Source organism: Babylonia areolata, chromosome 18 (assembly GCF_041734735.1).
Source record: "Babylonia areolata isolate BAREFJ2019XMU chromosome 18, ASM4173473v1, whole genome shotgun sequence".
Taxonomy (NCBI): domain Eukaryota; kingdom Metazoa; phylum Mollusca; class Gastropoda; order Neogastropoda; family Buccinidae; genus Babylonia; species Babylonia areolata.
This window is the reverse complement of record NC_134893.1, coordinates 27,967,101-27,987,100: the sequence shown is the minus strand read 5'-3', so window position 1 is coordinate 27,987,100 and position 20,000 is coordinate 27,967,101. Positions and strand designations below refer to the sequence as shown.

The 20,000-nt window shown below is 46.0% G+C and overlaps 1 protein-coding gene across 1 annotated transcript in view; it reads right to left on the bottom strand.

Annotated features, from left to right (window-relative positions):
* LOC143291920 (dynein axonemal heavy chain 3-like) overlaps positions 1–20,000 on the bottom strand; it is a 102,211-nt gene that overhangs the window by 18,116 nt on the left and 64,095 nt on the right. Inside the window, exons 39-52 of the mRNA XM_076602059.1 lie at positions 18,007–18,174; positions 16,388–16,521; positions 15,607–15,892; positions 15,057–15,224; positions 10,458–10,675; positions 9,765–9,972; positions 8,579–8,839; positions 7,226–7,427; positions 6,244–6,551; positions 4,891–5,076; positions 3,560–3,802; positions 2,508–2,668; positions 1,418–1,575; positions 57–211 (exon numbers count right to left, since the gene is read on the bottom strand). Of these exons, the coding sequence (XP_076458174.1) occupies positions 57–211; positions 1,418–1,575; positions 2,508–2,668; positions 3,560–3,802; positions 4,891–5,076; positions 6,244–6,551; positions 7,226–7,427; positions 8,579–8,839; positions 9,765–9,972; positions 10,458–10,675; positions 15,057–15,224; positions 15,607–15,892; positions 16,388–16,521; positions 18,007–18,174 (2,856 nt within the window). The remainder of the gene's footprint in view (positions 1–56; positions 212–1,417; positions 1,576–2,507; positions 2,669–3,559; positions 3,803–4,890; positions 5,077–6,243; positions 6,552–7,225; positions 7,428–8,578; positions 8,840–9,764; positions 9,973–10,457; positions 10,676–15,056; positions 15,225–15,606; positions 15,893–16,387; positions 16,522–18,006; positions 18,175–20,000) is intronic.

Genomic DNA, 20,000 nt, shown 5'->3' with positions numbered 1-20,000 from the left:
CAACTAGGATATTCTGTAGCAAAAGCCAACAGTCGGCCATAAATCTATCACGTGACCTGCACGGCAGGAACCATCTTGTCCGGCCTCAGCGTGCGGAGCACCACCATCCGATACAGTCCTTTCAGCTGATCGAACGGGCCCGGTAAAGGCTCCACGTGCGGGGTTGGGGAGTCGTAAAACGCCTTCCACTGCTCAATGTTTTCCTCCACGTCTGTTTTTGTAGAATACAGAAATGAACACACACACACACACACACACACACACACACACACACACACACACACACACACACACACACACACACATACACGTGCAGGCATTTTAGCACGCGTGTACACACACACACACACACACACTAACACTAACACTAACACTACCAACACTAACAACGCAAACACACAAGCTTCACTAAGTTTCTGTCGAGAATAAGCTCCATATTTTATTACCCAGCCATCTGAACATGTTTCACCCAGGCGGCAGTCGCTGGATGTTGACGTTGAAGTACCCAAGTGTTATGACCAAGGCACCCGTCCCTCTGTGTTGATGTAGCTGTCCTCCCTCTTACCGCTCAATCACTGATACGGCAACTGCGTTATTCAGGTTCAAGACCAATGGCCCCGGATCGCCCCAGATGGACTCAAAAAGTAGACAGCCCTTCCTCTACAGAAGCTGCCTGTCTGTGTAGCCGATCTGGGGTCTTTGGACTTCTAGGCCAAGATGGCAAATCTGTAACTGGACCTCAAAGAGCTATTGAACCTGGTGTTTCCAACCCTTTTTTCTTTCCCATACAATTCCGAAACCAAATTTGTGAAGGACAGACAGACAGACAGAGACAGACAGACGGATAGACAGACAGATGGTCAGATGGGTAGAAAGAGAGACAGACAGACATAGATAGATAGACAAAGACAGAGACTGAGCCAGAGACAGTCAGACACATAAACAGACAGATAAAGAGACAGACTGACAGTGAATGAGACGGAGAGGCAGACAGATCAACAGAAAGACAGAAAGTCAGAGAGAGAAAGAGAGATTGGAAATTGGAAATGGTTTATTCATGTAAAGGCCATAGCCCCAAATGGTGTGTGTAACAAATTTGACATTGACAAATACAGATATTGATATGGATTCATTTGTGAAAAAAAAGGATAGTGTAGTATGAAAGCATTACATCTCTAATTTTGAACGCTGGATATAAAAACATACTGAAATTTCTAACCATATTTTCATTTGTTGATGACATTAGCGAAATCAGTCGGAAAAGACATGGTTGTCTTCAATATATTTTTTTCTGGAATTAGATTAGACGTTGAGAGACACACACATACACACACAGAGGGGGAGAGACAGACAGAGAGAGAGAGACACAGAGAGAGAGAGAGAGAGAGGATGGAGGGAGAGAGGTGATGACACTGACGCTGCCTGAATCCGTCCAGCCCCTTCAGGTTGGAGGCTCGGACGATCTCGCCCCAGGCCTTGTCGGCCAACCACACGGGGGCCGGGTTGGGGTAAGGGTTGTCCAGCGCCACTCCTCCCGTCAGCAGGAACCGCCACACATCATCCTCTATCAGGCCCCTGGACAATACACACACACACACACACACACACACACACACACACACACGCACGCACATACACACACACACACACACACACACACATACATGAACATCTGTGTCAGTCCTTGATCAAAGTCTGTATGCCTAAAACGTTGAAAGAAGTGTTCAAAGAAGTGTACTACATCCCATTTGTTTACTAGCATAAACTGCCCACAGTTATATGGAATATGAAAACAACAACAACCTGTAAAGAGATCTTAAGGTTAGATAAAAGTCACGTAGCCTTTTTTGGCCATTGGGGTACTGAAATTATGTGTACTGTGTCTAAGGGTCTGCATAGAAAGGCTGGGGAAGGGGGAGGGGGGGGCAATCCTCTCCTTCCACCGTTTCAACCTTCCCCACCAGAAGTCGGGTCGACATTCACACCGAGGTGGAGTGAGGAACATCGGAATAAAGTGCCTTCCCTTCCCCAAGGACACAACACCATGCAGCTCCCAAACCTCATCACCGTTGACCATTGGATCTGGAGTCAAACGCCTAATCGAATCTGCCACGACGCCTCTCATAAACATATCCAATAATGCCTGCAACACCAAAGAGATGCTCTACTCCCTTGCTCCAAAGGATGCTTTCAAATAATGGGACCCATCAGGGTTAGGTCGCCAGGAGGCCACACACCAGAGGAGACACTGCACTGCTGCTGAGTCACTTCGGTGGTGTTCAGTAGTGCCTGTTCTGATTTGACGTACATAGGACACCACCTACTAAGCCTCCTACTGACGACAATAATGGCTTAGTCGCGGAGCTAGACTGAGTGAGCGTCTCCCCTAGAGTGGAGACCGCCACCACGTCCCTCCAACGACAACACCCCCCTCGCCCCCCCCCCCACACCCCCACCAAACCCCCCACCCCCACCACGAATCTGCCGACACCTCCCAGTCTACTTACTGTCCTTTCTGAATTCCCACGTCCAGGATAAAGGAGAAGAGCAGTTTGTCTTTCTCGAAGAGGGAACGACACACGTTGAGGTAAATGCAGTTGGTGAAGTAATTGTTGAGGTTCTTGATACGCACGGCCACGTCGTCTGACGGTTCGCTCTTTTCGATGGACTGAAAACCACGACAAGAAAAACCCACATTGTGATATCGGGGTTCAGTTTACGGTGTGGTAAGTGTATCGGTGAGGTATTGTAATGTATGATGTATGTGCATGACGAGTGTGGTGTGGTGTGTGAATGAACATAAATTCGTGCTTGACAACACAGGAAGAATAGAGAGGAACTCAAGGAAAGGCGGGATAAAAGCTGATGGAAACAAAGACTAAAAGAAGACGCGACAGGAAAGGACACGTCAAAGTGAAAAACTGGAGGCTGGGGTTGTGGAATACGAGGGAAGAACACGGCGCGGCACAAAAACAACGAAGAACCAGTTGGTATATTCAAAGGGAAAATTTCACACTGATCTATAAAAGGCAAAGGAGAAGACTCACCAGTAACATCATCAAAAGACAAGTGAAACGCACGTACGTGAGTGCGACACTTTCCGTGCAAGTTCAACATTTATCGACTAACAAAACAAACACGAAAACAACAAAAATGAATTACATGTGTGGGCAGCCAGTTGCCGAAAAGACAGTCAAGTGACTGACGTGCAGATTGAGGTGGACAGCTGCCCACAAGACCGACAAGTCTAAACAACAGGGAGAGTGTGCAGGCCCGCTTTCGTCGGATTTTCGTCGGGGTTCCCTGGCTATTTTTTTAGGTTGAACCGCGTGCGCATGCACGTCTCCATTTCCTTTTTTTTCGGGTCACCGAAAGGCTAAAATTTCGTCGTGGAAATCGCTATTCTGACGAAAGGATTTTGAATATTTTCGGTGACTATTTCTGCAAGTTTACAAGATAAATTTGGTTTTATAATTATACCCATTATTTGCTTTAGTGGACAGTTGCCCACAAGACAGACAGACAGACAGAAAGACAGAAAGACAAAACAGTGACTGACGTGCAGGTAGAGGTTGATGAACCAGGTCAACGAGTACTGGTACATGGGCTCGATGTTGGCCAGGTCCGAGATGCAGAAGAAGAGGATGGAGGAGTGGACGGCCACGGGCCGATAGCTGTTCCTGGTCTCGTCGATCAGCTTCTCCGTGGACGCCGCGATCTTCTGCTTGGCCGAGATGTCCTCCGACAGCACTTTGGAGGAGGACAGGATCTGGATGGCTCCCTCATCCTCCAGGATGTTCCCCTGACGAAAAAAAAAAAAAAAAAAAAAGCCCAGCAGTTTCAGTTTCTCCAGGAGGCGACAATGCGTTCAGACAAATCCATACTCGCTACACCACATCTATCTACTAGGCAGATGCCTGACCAGCAGCCTAACCCTACGCACTGGTGAAGCCTTGAGTCCTTGCCTATATATTTTGTGTACCAATCAGAGTATTTACTTCTACATCCTGGATTTCTTCTACATCCCCCATCTCTCTCCCTTTTCCCTCTCTCCTTCCCTCTCCTCGTTTAAATATGTAAATCAAATCACTCGTCTGTATGATAGCAGTTTATTCCGTGTGAAGGAAAAAAATTGCAAACAAATCAAAACGGGAAAACAGATAACAAAGAGAGAGAGAGAACGAATATTTTTTAATGAGGGAAGTGGAATAAGCATGCACATTCTTTTTTACATCCAGCCCTCAGGGCGAAGAGAAATGAAATCAAAATGTTCACAAGATAACAAAAGGTTACAGAAATACATACATGACATTCAAATACACTCAATTGCACAGTAAGCATTTACAAGCACATAATCATGATACCTGCATTCATGGCAATAATGTATATGAATATAGTAATGAGAGAGAGATAGAGTGAGTGAGAGAGAGAGAGGGGGGGGAGGGAGGGAGGGAGACAGAGAATGAATGAATGAAGGAATAAATGAAGGAATGAATGAATCTTTTTTTTAAATTCCGTCCAAATCATCAAGGCCTCTTGTACCCGTCTGTTTTAAGTGAACAACAGCATAATATACTTCATGAACACACACAGGGGAAATGTTCAAAGTGGATATGATATTTTTGGACAAACAGAAATCTTCTGTTGGTTTTATTGGATTTTATCGTAGAGCTGGATATATCATTATCGAAGGGCTGGATATATTATGAGAGAGAGAGAGACAGAGAGAGACAGAGACAGAGGCAGAGAGAGAGAGAGAGACAGAGACAGAGGCACAGAGAGAGAGAGAGAGAGAAGAAAGACCTGAAGGAAAACACACACAAACAATCAGAAAAGTACAAGCAAAAACAACAACAACAACAACAAAACACAACCAAAAAAGCCGCTGACCTGCGAGGTGGAGAGCACTTCCAGGATTTTGTCCTCGATCTCCTTGAGCTGCTTCTGGTTGCTGGCGCTCTCCACGATGAGCTTGTTCTTCTTCTCCTCCAGCTCCGGTTTCTCTCGGGCCGCCACCATGCCCAGCAGCTGGTCCTGCAGGCCTTGAGAGGTGATCATGAAGTTCAGCACACACACCTGCAACACACGGCGTCGACGCGTCTTATTACCAGGTTGACCGCGAAATTTGGCGAAAACAGCACAAAACAAATAGGCCTGGTTCGAATCGGTTTGGCATAATACAGTACATGACACTAACTGAGTAAATTCTCTAAACACTCTATTGCAACAGGAAATGGGAGGGAGGATTGGGGTAGTGGGAGGAATGGAATTAAGTCATGTAAACACACACACACATTCATTCATCCATGCATACGTGCAAGCGCACGTATGCAAACACGTGAAGGTACACACACACGCGTGTGCACGCGCGTGCACATACACGCACAGAAACACGCACCACACACACACACACACACACACACACACACACACACACATATATATATATATATATATATATATATATATATATACAATGTACACACTCACATAAACACCCTGGGGATGATCATTACGTTCAAGGTGCACATGTGGAACAGTGAGGCAAGATGTCAATACACACACACACACACACACACACACACACACACACACACACACACACACACACATGGAGTGGAGTGATGGCCTGGAGGTAATACGTCCTCCTTGGAAGCGAGAGAATCTGAGTGCGCTGGTTCGAATCACAGGTCAGCCGCCGATATTTTCTCCTCCTCCACTAGACCTTGAGTGGTGGTCTGGACGCTAGTCATTCGGATGAGACGATAAACCGAGGTCCCTGTGTGTAACATGCACTTAGCGCACGTAAAAGAACCCACGGCAACAAAAAGGTTGTTCCTGGCAAAATTCTGTAGAAAAATCCACTTCGCTAGGAAAAACAAATAAAACTACACGTAGGAAAAAAAATACAAAAAAATCGGTGGCGCTGTAGTGTAGCGACGCGCTCTCCCTGGGACAGCAGCCCGAATTTCACACACAAAAACCTGTTGTGATAAAAAGAAATACAAATACAAATACTCTCTCTCTCTCTCTCTCTCTCAATCCTAATCGCTCACACAGACATCTACATCCATCCAAAAGGCGGAAGTGGGGGTGGGAGAGGGTGGTATCTAAAGTCAATTATGCAGCTTAAAATTTATTTTAAAAAAATGATATGAAAAGAAAACAAAAAACAACAGCGATTTCTTTTTCGATTGTTGTTTTTATCATCACAGCTTGTATAATAATAATTATAACCCAAACCTTGACGGAGACTTCGGGCAGGTAGTGGGGGTTGCGGAGGCGGGTGGTGATGTAGAGCTTGAAGTCGGAGGAGTACTCGATGACGTTGTCGCCCAGGCGGATGTAGTCGACGCCCTGCTGGCGAAAGATCAGCTTCTGCAGCACGGGGTCCAAGATGGGGTCCAGCTCCTCGCCCACGTTCTCCAGCAGCACGGGTGTGCCGAACTGGATGGAGTTCTCCAGGGTGCGCAGGTAGCTGGCGTCCGACAGCTTGATGATGCCCAGCTTGTGCTCCTTCTCCAGGTTCTTGATCCACTTGTTGGCCTGGCCTGAATCCCATCACATCACATCACATTACACGGGAAGTGGTGGGAGGGGGGGGCGCACACACACGCGCATGCATGCACACACGCGCGCACAGAGACAGAGAAAGAGAGAGGGAGATAGAGAGAGAGAGAAACAAGTCCATGTCCACAGACAACACTCTATTGTATTGCCTGCAAATATATTTGTTTTCCTATCGAAGAGGATTTTTCTACAGAAATTTGCCAGACAACCCTTTTGTCGCCGTGGGTTATTTTACGTGCGCTTAGTATGCTACATACGGGACCTCGATTCATGATCTCATCCGAATGACTAGCGTCCCTACCACCATCTAACGTTTAGTCTCGCCTTTTCTCCCATGTTTGACTATAAAATCAAACCGAGTGTCTAGTCATTCGGATGAAACGATAAACGACGGTCCCGTGTGGGGAGCTCGTACTTGGCGCACTGAAAAAGAACCCATGGGAACATAATTATGTGTTGTCCTCTGGCAAAAATACTGTAAAAGAAATCCACTCTGATAAGTACAGACAGTATATATGCATGCACTGAAAGACTGACTAATTGCGTTGGGCTATGCATCATGCTTCTGGTCAGGCAACTGCATAGCAGATGTGCCGTGGCGTGAATATAGGATTTGCACGAAAGCAGTGACGCCTCCTTGACACTGAACTCTCACCCTGAGGGTCGATCATGAGCGGCCAGCGGCGCGACCTGTTGACGATGATGCCGTTGTCCACGCTGAAGGAGTCGATGGGCAGGCCAGCCAGGTTCCAGGAGCGGATGGTGACGGGCTCCCCCAGCGTCAGGGTGAGGGAGAAGGGGTCGGAGCAGGGAATGGCTTTGTCAATGCTCTGCTGGTGCCAGTCCGCCTTGATGGACTGCAGCGCGCGCGTACATGCACGCACACACACACACACACACACACACACAATAATGGTGTGCGTAACACAACACACAGACACACGCACAACGCGCGCGCGCAAACACCCCACCCCCACCCCCACGCCCCCCACACACACACACATATGCACGTATATATGGGGGCATACACACACATGCATACACACATAAGCGATACAGAGCCATCTGGATTTTTCAACGGACTGATATCACATACAAGCACTGGTGTGTACGAAAAACATGTCAAGAAGACTGTATGGGAGACCTAAGGTCACAGCGACTCTTTCAAGCATTTACCATTTCCCACCATGCTACAAGTGACGATCAGTGGCTTTGAACAGGTGTTAAAGTCGACGATCTGAAAATATTCAACAACAAAAAACAAAACCGCTCAGGCGAAGCATACATTCCAAAGCAGCCTAAGTTAACTAACTACCTGTCTGAAGGCAACGACTTCATTATTTGGAGCCCATGAAAATGACATCAGAATCCGCAAGTGATTACTCCACCTGTCTGAGATGGAGTCAGACGATTCATTCATTCAAAATCAGACAATGATGACTTCATCTGTCTTTAATGCAGCTCATGACTAGCTAACACACGTTTGACAAGTCCAGAGAAAACAACACACACCTCCCCCTGCAGAGTAGTCCATATAGTGACTGCAAAGCTCACGAATCGCTCGTTTGACATTTCAAAGAAAACAACCTACACCTTGTCTTCTGTACACTGTATGATAGTCAGTCGTGTACGACTGTGACCATCAGAACATCAGAGGAGGTAACTGCTGTCCCGACTGTCTGGGCTAGAATTTGATTATAGTGGAGAGTGTCTTGCCCATATCACAACCCCTCCCTCTCGGCCAAGAGGGTTTTAGGACAGTCGGCGTTGGGATGGTTCCCATAGGCCAGCTAGCCCCCAAGGCTGCAGCACTAAAAGCCAGTGCAGTTTTGCCTCCTGGTTTTGAAAACCATAGTCCTTCACCAAAGACTAAGCTGTAAATGATTTCCCATTGCAATGGAGACACCATTGATAATACAGCTCTCACTTTGCTGTTGACCCAACTGTAAACTTACGTCAATCTGTGATATAAGCTGAGTCCTCTGTAAACTCCTTGTATCACCCTCACCTGTCTGTAGTCCACGGTGAAGGCACCCAGGTAGGCCACCACCCCAGAGGACAGGAGCACGTCTCCGAGGATGTTGAAGTACTTCTCGCCCAGCACGCGGGCCGCTTCGGTCCAGCGGTCCTTCTCCCCGCCCAGCCCCCCGATCAGCTTCTCCGCCCGGTCCAGCTTCTTGGAGCACAGGTCGATGTTGTCCTCCAGGTCCTTCTTCTTCTGGGTCATCCTCATGAAATCGTCGTTCAGGGCTTGCAGTTTGTCCGTCACCTGCACGCACCGACAACAATATCCATTCCCGTAGTGAGTGTGGGGTCATCACGCTTGCTGGTTTGTGCGTGTGGGTGTTCTTTGTTGTTGGAATGTGGGAGCATGGTCGGGCTTTGTGGTGTTCTATGGAGCTATGTATTATTATGTCTCTTTTAGAGATTATTAACTATTCTTGTATCTTATCGTGTATCAGTGAGTGCGATTAGTTTCAAAACTGTGCCTCACACACACAACTGATCGTGCCTGTCTGTACCAGCTCTTATTGCCTGCTTGCTTGCCACCAAACTTGCCTTCATTCCTGCTTGCCAAAAGCTCTGCCTGTCTGCCAGCCATCAGCTCTCCAATACGCCTACAGGTCTGATTGTGTGTGTATAACGTGCTGTATATAGCCCGTGCCTCGTTGCCTTTGGTTTTGCATGCGGTTCAGTTTTGTTGATTTTTTTTTTTTTTTTTTTTTTTTTTTTTTTTTGTCAGGTCAGCTCATGTTGTACTTGTTTACTGCATGCCTGTGGTTTTTGCCTACCCATTTGCTTATGGCTGAGACGATGATTCAGGTTCTGCCTCTACATGTTCTTGGTGGCTATGTCCTGCGCTAAGGCGGGATAGCTATTAAGTTGTATTTGACTGAAAGGTATGGTGATTTCAGTGAGACAGGGAACTTGTTTATCTTGTTCGTTAGTTGCTGCTATTGTTGTTGCTGCTTTGGCTGCTGTCCTATTTATTTACTCTTACTTCTTCGTTCCAGTTTGCACTCGTTTCACGATCAGACACCAACTCACAAGCATCCTTCTGAATTACCTACGACGTAATGATGACGCAGTAACTCCGCTCGAGGGCATGCATCAATGACCACATCACCACAGACAGACTACCTGTAATGTCTATGGGCTGGGGCTTGCCTCTCAGTGGTGGTGTGGTAACTCACCTCCTTCAGCTCTGCCCTCTTCCCGTCCAGCTTTTCCATTTGCACGGCCAGTTCGGCCTGGGCCTGGTTCAGTTTGGCCTTTTTGGGCGCCACCACCTTGGCCACTCTGTCGTAGACGTCCATGGCCCGCACCCAGCGACACAGACCTTCACAGGCCGTGGAGGCGTTCCGGATCAAGGACGGTTCGAAGTCTGGATTGCTGATGTACCTGTCAACAGTAAACAGTTTACGTGTAACATCTGTTCCAAGTGAAAACAGAGTTTAAATAAGAAAAGGAAAAACACCTCTGGTTTTGTTGATGGTTTGTTTTTGTTTTTTTACCATGGTTAGATATCTTGATTGCTAATGTACCTAGTCAACAATAAACAATGTACGTGTAACACATTATGTTCAAAATGAATAATGAGTTAAAACATTTTTTAATTCCCCTAAAGCAAGTTTGGGGTGTTGAGGAGGAAACGGTAAAGAACCCAAACGGACTGATGCATATGTGCAACAGCACATCTGCTTAAAAAACAGGAGGGGGGAGGGGGGAAGCAGATGCCTGACCTTCACATAAACCTAACACGCTGGTCAGGCCTTTAGGGAAAACATCCCCCTCCCCACACACACCCCAACCCTTCCCTGCCCCCCTCCCCCGACCCCCACCTTAAAAAAAAAAAAAAAAAAAAAAAAGCAACAACTTTCACTCACCTGTCCCTAATCTTCCTCATGACCGGGACAGGGATGTTGTCCTTGTCGTAGTTCTTGAGCCTCTCCAGGAACTTCATGTCTCCCAACAGCTTGAGGGAGGCGGCCCAGAAGTCCTCGATGGTCCTCCCTCCTCCGTCCGGGTGTGGCTTCCTCTCTGGTTTGATCGACAGCATCACACACACTGCCTCCATTACCAGTTTCACGGGGGGCGGCGGGTTCTGAAAGGAAAACCAGACAAAGCGATTTTTTTTCTATTTCTCATGAGTAGTGGACACAGAACTCAGAAATGTTTTAATGTACATCAGCACTGGACCACAATACAAAAGGACTGGGGTCGGTAATGGGTCAAAACAAACGTTCGTCACGCACAACCTGCATTTTGAGGCGTTGACATACATATATATACATTGGACAATACGTCAAAGAGAGAGAGAGAGAGAAAGAGAGAGCAAGGGATAATATAGCAAACATCATTAAAGTAACTGGCATCAAATCTTGATTTGTACACCAGTCAAACAGCTCGAAGATGCTCAGCTCGAGTTAAGTGGTGTCTGATACGTAGCAACACGTGTGGAACATCTGTGGACACGTGGAGTCTGACTCAAGCGAGCGTGAAGGCCACGACCCCCACGCACTAAACAGAAGTTGAGCAGAGATCGAAACTGAAATCACCAGAATACAGAACATGAACAGCCACAGGATTTATGAATGAATAAATAAATGAATGAATAAATACATAATAATAATAATAATGGTATTTATATAGCGCTGAATCTTGTGCAGAGACAAATCAAAGCGCTTTCGCACCAGTCATTCACACGCATGCATAACTCTAAAACTGGAGAAACTAAAGACAAGGAAGAGGCAGGGAAGGAAGGCTATTTTGGGAAGAGGTGGGTTTTAAGGCCAGACTTGAAAGAGCTGAGTGTGGAGACTTGACGAAGCGAAAGAGGAGGTTCATTCCAAATACAAGGTTCAGAGACAGAGAAAGAACGGCGGCCAACAGTCGAGTGTTTGAATCTGGGTATGCGTAAACAGAGTGGATCCGAAGCCGATCGTAGTGAACGAGATGGAGTGTAGAGGTGAAGGCAGCCGCAGAGATAGGAAGGGGCAGTTTTGTGAATACATCTATAACATAGAGTGATGATCTTGTACTTTATTCTGTGTGAGACAGGAAGCCAATGGAGATGTTGCAAAAGAGGAGTGATGTGCTCAGATCTTTTCTTTCTGAGGACGAGTCGGGCAGCAGAGTTTTGTATGCGCTGAAGGGACTGAATGAATGAAGCAGGCAAACCAGACAAGAGTTACAGTAGTCAAGGCGAGAGAGAATGGGAGAAACTACAAGTCTAGATGTTGCGTCAGTGGACAGATATTTCCGGACGCAACTGATGCGCCGCAGTTGACAGTAGCAGGACTGACATGTCTGACTGATAAATTTTTGCATGGACAGTGTATTGTCAAGGACAACACCGAGGTTCCTGACTGACCTGGAAAGAGTGGTGGATGTACTGCCAAGTTTGATTGTGTCAATTGTGATGGAAGACAGTTTTTCTTTAGTTCCTATGATCATTGCTTCAGTTTTGTCCGCGTTCAATTGTAACTTATTTAGAGTCATCCAGTTTTGAATGTCCAGGAAGCAGTTGGATGTTTCTTGCAAGAGCGACAACAATTTTTCAGGGGTATTACTCTTCTCGAGTTGAGTGTCATCAGCATAAGAATAATGACTGACATTATGGCGGTTGATAATTTCAGCGAGAGGAGCAGTGCACAGTGTGAAGAGCACTGGGCCTAAAACAGATCCCTGTGGGACTCCATGTTCGAATTTAACGGGTTCAGATTGGAAATGATCAACAATGACAGACTAGAATCTTCTTCTCCTTCTGCTTCTTCTTCTGCGTTCGTGGTCTTCAACTCCCACGTTCACTCGTATATACGCGAGTGGGCTTTCACGTGTATGACCGTTTTTACCCCGCCATGTAGGCAACCATACTCCGCTTTCGGGGGTGTGCATGCTGGGTGTGTTCTTGTTTCCATAACCCACCGAACGCTGACATGGATTACAGGATCTTTAACGTGCGTATTTGATCTTATGCTTGCGCATACACACGAAGGGGTTTCAGGCACTGGCAGGTCTGCACATATGTTGACCTGGGAGATCGTAAAAATCTCCACCCTTTACCCACCAGGCGCCGTCACCGTGATTCGAACCCGGGACCCTCAGATCGAAAGTCCAACGCTTTAACCATTCGGCTATGGCGCCCGTCGACAGACTAGAATCGATCAGTGAGATAAGATTTGAACCAGTTTAGAACAGTGCCGTTGATACCAAATATAAAATGAAGACGGGAAAGAAGGATTGAATGGTCTATCGTGTCAAAGGCGAGAAGAGTGAGAAGGGAAATTTTTCCTGAGTCGGACGCTAGCAGTAGATTATTCAGAATGTGGAGGAGAGTGGTTTCGGTGCTGTGGTCAGCGCGATAGGCATGTTGTAATAACTGATGCATCTTTATCGCGCTGAATCTTCAGTGAAGACATATCAAAAAGCACTTTCATTCACGACGTTCACATTAAAAAAAAACAAGACAGGCAAGGCCTTCAAAACTCACTTGTAACACGCTTTTTCCAGTAAAGGAATCATGAGAAAAAACAGAGATTAAAAAAAAATCGTTAAAATGGGTTCTGTATTAAATATTAATAAGCTTTGGAGGAAAAAAAAAGAAGGCATGCTAGCGGGATCCAGTCAATGATAATCTGTTCGGAAACAAGTAGTCTTATTCACAACGCTATGGCGAATCTGACGGAGTGATGGCCTAGAGGTAACGCGTCCGCCTAGGAAGCGAGAGAATCTGAGCGCGCTGGTTCGAATCACGGCTCAGCCGCCGATATTTTTCCCCTTCCACTAGACCTTGAGTGGTGATCTGGACGCTAGTCATTCGGATGAGACGATAAACCAAGGTCCCGTGTGCAGCATGCACTTAGCGCACGTAAAAGAACCCACGGCAACAAAAGGGTTGTTCCTGGCAAAATTCTGTAGAAAAATCCACTTCGATAGGAAAAAACAAATAAAACTGCACGCAGGAAAAAAATACAAAAAAATGGGTGGCGCTGTAGTATAGCGACGCGCTCTCCCTGAGGAGAGCAGCCCGAAGAAAGAGAAATCTGTTGTAATAAAAAGAAATACAAATACAAATACACTCGACCAAATCTTGTTTTTAGCGCGATGACTCATTCTACCCAACAGCTACATGCCTGCAACAACTCCCATGGACCAGCACGCCATGAGACCACTGCAGAAAAAAACAACAGCAACAACAAAAAAAACAAAAACAGGATGGTTCACTGATATACGAAAATCGGTGGAAATTTGTTGTTTAATCGGTCAAACAAAGCTTCTTTTCATACTTTCGGAAAACGGTTCAGAGAATGCCAACTGTACCCAGCAAGAATGAACGAAATTACAATAGTGTGTTGATACGAGAAAACTCGTACCTGGTCTACAGAGGAAGTGATCATGGTACGGGTTATCTCGTACCAGGAGTAGAATTAGATATATATATATATATATATATATATATATATATATATATATATATATATATATATATTATAGTATTCGAGGTAAGTATGCCATTCAAATCGTGTGGGTTTTTTTTTGGTTTTTTTTCACACTTTGATTATTTAAGAAAATTCTTTTAAATCTGCGGTAAAGGAGATGTTGACATCACCTCCGGCAAACCACAACATGTAGCCGTCTTATCTATATCTGCACAAACCAGTCTACAACATGCTGGCCGAAACTGAAAAAAAAAAAGATCGTCCACGTTCATTCCAGTTAATTTAGTATCCACTTTTAGAATTATCATATGTTTATGCAGTAAACACGTCGATGGCGTAGTTAGTGTCACTGTATGTGTTCTGTCCAGAATTTGTATTTCTTTCCTTTTTATTGCGAACAAGAAAAACAATGTCATGCCGTCTTCTAACCAAACATAGCCCACGTTCTGGAAACTGACAAGTGGGATTATGGATTTTTTGGATCCGGACTGAGTTTCAACGGAATAAACCGTTAATGATCCCACAACACGGCTTAATTCGGAAAACTTAAAATCTGTTTTTAGTATGACTGTTAAGACACACACACACACACACACACACACACACACACACACACACACACACACACACGCACGCACAACCTCCCCCCTGCCATCCAGCACCGCCCCCCCTCCACACACACACACACACACACAAACTTTCATGGACTTGACCAGCGTGATGTCGGAAGGCTTGAGCGTGTTGAGGGCAGCCGAGGTGGCCTCTAGCGCTGGGAAGGCCTCAGCCAGGTCACTCTCACACAACACACACACACACACACACACACACACACACACACACAACACAACACACACACAACATAACACAACACAACACACACACACACACACACACACACACACACACACACCACAACACAACACACAGACACACACCACACACACACACCACAACACACACATACACATAACCCCCCCCACACACACACACACACACACACACACACACACACACACATCCCAACACCACCACACATACACAAACCTTCATGGACTTGACCAGCGTGATGTCGGAAGGCTTGAGCGTGTTGAGGGCAGACAGGGCGGCCTCCAGCGCAGGGATGGCTTCGGCCAGGTCACTCTCGCACTCGTCCTTGATCGCCTGCGCCGCGGCGGCCGCCTCGTTGGCCACTTCCTCATCCGCCCCCACCACCTGGTGTTGGGAAGAGGCGAACTGGGATGATACTCTGTGTGTGTGTGTGTGTGTGTGTGTGTGTGTGTGTGTGTGTGTGTGTCTGTGTGTGTGTGTGTGTGTATGTCTGTCTGTGTGTCTGTGCGTGTGTGTGTGTGTGTGTGTGTGTGTGTCTGAATCTGCGACCGCCCCCGTGCGTGCATGTGTGTGAGAGAGAGAGAGAGAGAGAGAGAGCAAGACAGCGAGCCAGAGAGAGACATGGACAGAAAGACAAACAGAGAAACAGATAGACAGACTGACAGAGACAGACAGACAGACAGACATACTCAGAAACAGAGACAGAGAGAGGAAGAGGGGGGGGGGGAGTAGTAAGACACAGAGAAAGAGAGAGAGAGAGACGGACCTGTTTCTTGGCCTCCACCTCCTTGGTGTCGTTCTCCACCTTGATCATGAGGGCGTCCGTCTCCGCCGAGGTCTGGATCAGCTCGGGCTGCAGGTCTGTCAGCTCCTGCTGCATCACGGACACCTGCGAGGCGGCGAAATCCAGCTTCTCCAGCCCCACCAGGTAGCGGTTGCGCATCATGGAGATGTCGTTGCGCTTGATGCCCAGCAGGGTCTTGAAGGTCAGGATCAGCTCCAGGTAGGAGGTAGGCGTCACGTAGTTGTGGCGGCGCAGCACCTCGAAGAACCTGAATCAACAATAAACCTACAACCCAACCACCTACCATGCACCACCACCATGCACCATCATGCACCAGCACCAATCAACGAACCAACCAACCGCTTGTCACTAACTACCCATCGATCGACATGCTGTATATAATACATTAGCAATGGAACAATAACATGGCTGTTGCTTTCTGTTTGTTTGTTTGTTGTTGATGTTAATTTATGTGTGTTTTGCTTATGTTTTTTGTTGTTTTTTTTTTCTTTTTTCAGTTTCATGATGTCGGAATGCATGGATTGATTCGTTTACGCTACACCATATTTGCCATAAAAAAAAATAGATAAAGATGCCCGATTTTCCCATAAACCCAACACGCTGGTCAGACCAGCCAAAAACATAACATGGACTGACAGCCAAAAACAGATTCACGAAATTCTGGACGTACTAGCACACACACACACACACACACACACACACACACACACACACACAAACGCGCGCACGTACACACACATACCGTTCCGACAGTTGAATGATGGACTGGTGGAACTGCTTACACATGTACACACTGGACACCCGCACGTCATCGTCCATTTCTACGTCCTCCAGAAACTTGTTGGCGACCATCTCCAGGGCGTCGTCCGGCCATGCCTACCATATCATTATCAACATCATCGTCGTCGTCGTCGTAGTATGTATGTATGCATGTAGTAGTATGTATGTATGTATGTATTCGTATTTGTATTTCTTTTTATCACAACATATTTCTCTATGTGAAATTCGGGCTCTCCCCAGGGAGAGCGCGTCGTTATACTACAGTGCTACCGATTTTTTTGTATTTTTTCCTGCGTGCAATCTTACTCGTTTTTCCTATCGAAGTGGATTTTTCTACAGAATTTTGCCAGGAACAACCCTTTTATTGCCGTGGGTTCTTTTACGTGCGCTAAGTGCGTGCTGCACACGGGACCTAGGTTTATCGTCTCATCCGAATGACTAGCATCCAGACCACCACTCAAGGTCTAGTGGAGGATGAGAAAATATCGGCGGCTGAGCCGTAATTCGAACCAGCGCGCTCAGATTCTCTCGCTTCCCACGCAGACGCGTTACCTTTAGGCCATCACTCTACATATATTTGTATGTATGATAGTCAGTCGTGTTCAACTATGACCATCAGAACAGCAGAGGAGGAAACTGCTATCCCGACTATTTGGCCTAGAATTTGATTCTAGTGGAAAGTGTTTTACCCAAGTTGCAACCCCGTTCTCTCGGCCAAGAGGGTTTTAGGACAATCGGCGTTGAGATGGTTCCCAACGGCCAGCTAGTCCCCCAAGGCTGCAGCACTAAGAGCCAGTGCAATTTTGGGTCCTGCTTTGAGAGTCATAGTCCTTCAGTAGTAGTAGTAGTAGTAGTAGTAGTAGTAGTATCGATACTTAAATAGCACCTATGTTGGTTCAGCCGGAGACCTTACTCTTAAGCGCTTAACATTCATTTGCACATCAGGCTGCCTACCTGACAGATGCCTTTGTGCGCTCACCATTCGTTTCTTCTGTCATTCAGTCAGGATTCAATCACGTGCACGCACACACATACATGTATATCAGAGTCGATTTTCTCCAGAATTTTGCCAAGGGGAGGATATTGGGTGGGGTGTGTGTGTGTGGGGAAGGGGGTGTGGAAGGGGGCAGCCTTGTTGTTGCCGTAGCTTCTTTTACGTGCGCAAAGTGTATGCTGAAACATGGGACCTTCATTTTATCGTTTCATGCGAATAACTAGCGTCCAGACCACCTCTCAATGTCTGGTGGAGGAGTGAAAAAAAAAGATACTGGCTGGTGTGTGGAATTCGATCCCACAGCCTCAGATTCTCCCGCTTCCCCGTTGGACATGTTATCACAAGACCACCATTTTATGGAACACTATATCTGTGTGTGTGTGTGTGTGTGTGTGTCTGTCTTTATGCGTGTGTCTCTGTGTGTGGTGTGAGCGAAAGAAAAAGACATGTAGACACACACACACACACACATATATACACACATATATATATATATATATATAGAGAGAGAGAGAGAGAGAGAGAGAGAAACACCTCTCTCTCTCTCTATATATATATATATATACTGTGTACAGCCACCCACCCACCTGGAACCAGTCAATGGTGCAGCAGTTGATGAGGGAGGGAAACATACGCAGCCGGTTCCGGAAGGCGTCCCCAATAGGGCTCATGGCCAAAACAATGTGCAGGTTGGACTTGACTCTCTCGATGAAGTAGTTGTACAGAGAAATCGGGGTTGTGTCAATTTTACGGCCCTGTAGAAGTACGCAAAGGCGTGTAATTTGTACATCCTTATGTTCGACCCTGGAAGAACTACGTAAATGTTTGTAATTTGCATACACTTATCTTCGGCCCTCGAGGAATTCAGTAGATGTGTGCAATTAGCACATCCTTATTTAGGCTACGGCCCTGAAGGAATTACGTAAAAGTAATTTGCACATCCTTATTTTCCGCCCTGGAGGAATTAATTAGATGTGTGTAATGTGCACATCCTTATTTATGGCAATGGAAAAGAAGTACGTAAATCCGTGTAATTTGCAGATCCTCATTTTCGGCCCTGTAAAAGTACGTAAGGGCGTCAGTGTATTTGCACATCCTTATTTTGGGCCCTGGGGGAATTACGTAAATGTGTGTAATTTGCACATCCTTATTTTGGGTCGTGGCGGAATTGCGTAAATGTGTGTAATTTGCACCTTATTTTCGGCCCTGGAGGAATTACGTAAATGTGTGTAATTTGCACATTCAAATTTACGGCCCTGGAAAAAGTAACTACGCGTATGTGATTTGCATGTCCATATTTCCGACCAGGGAGGAAGTACGTTTGGGCGTGTAATTTGACATCCTCAGTTACGGCCCTGGAGGAAGTACGTAAGTGTATGTAATTTGCATATCCATATTTTCGACTCTGGAGGCAGTACGCTTATATCTACACATTTGCCTTATTTTCGGTTCAAGACGAAGTACATATAAGTGTGTAATCTGCATTATCCTTAGTTTCAGCCCAGGAGCAAGTTCGCATAGGTGTGTGATTTGCACATCCTTATTTATGGCTATGGATAAGGTCGTAAGCGATGTAATGGTGTCACTGAAAGAAGAAAAAACTGAGTATTCCCCGAACATGAGAATATCCCTCCCTTCCTTGTTCTCCTCCCATCTCTTTCAGTATGAGTAAGGGTTTCTTAGGAGGTGGGGAGGGGAAGTGGGTGGGGAGGGGGTGCGCACGCGTGCGTGTGTGGTGCGCGTGACTGCACAAGCGCGCGTATGTTATCGCTCGTTCTTGATTATCGTCCAACTTGCACGTCAAACGCTTCAAGCAGCCAACCCCCGTGGGAAGCAACCCCATGAGTCAGTCGAGTCCCGTATACCTACCGCACGCGATTGCCTCCCCTTAACCGGTGTCCACTCAACTCCAACAGCCACAGTCATGTGTTGTTATAAAGCACCAGAGTGACAGAAAGAAAGACAGACAGACAAACCGAGACCGACAGACAGAACTGGAACTTGAATGCTCTCATTTCTCATTGATGGTAAGAGGATTATGCTGAAAGCTTTTTTTTTCACCATCCGCTCACAAAAACGGGAAAGAATAGAAAACATAATATATATATATATATATATATATATATATATATAAAGAAAAGTAAGAGAAGTAATTCTTTAAGTGTGTTATATATAAAGCAAAGTAAGTGAAGTATTTTTTTTAAGTATTTTGTTCACGGAGAATAAGAAGAAGAAGAAAGAGAATATGAAGAATAACGAGAAGACCAAGAAGAACACGAAAGAAGAGAGAGAGAACTGGCACTATGGGTTGTTTTTGTTTTGTTTTGTTTTGTTTTTGGTTGGTTGGTTGGTTGGGTTTTCTTTTTCTTTTTTTTGGGGGGGGGCGGGGGGGGGGGTGTTGTTGTTGTTTCAGTTCCTGTCATGCCTCATCCATCCTTTTTTCTTTCCAACTCACCTACCACGATACACACACACACACACACACACACACACACATATATATATATATATATATATATATATATATATATATATATATATAGTAGGCCTCCTTCGGTCATGGCTGACCATGGATAGAGTA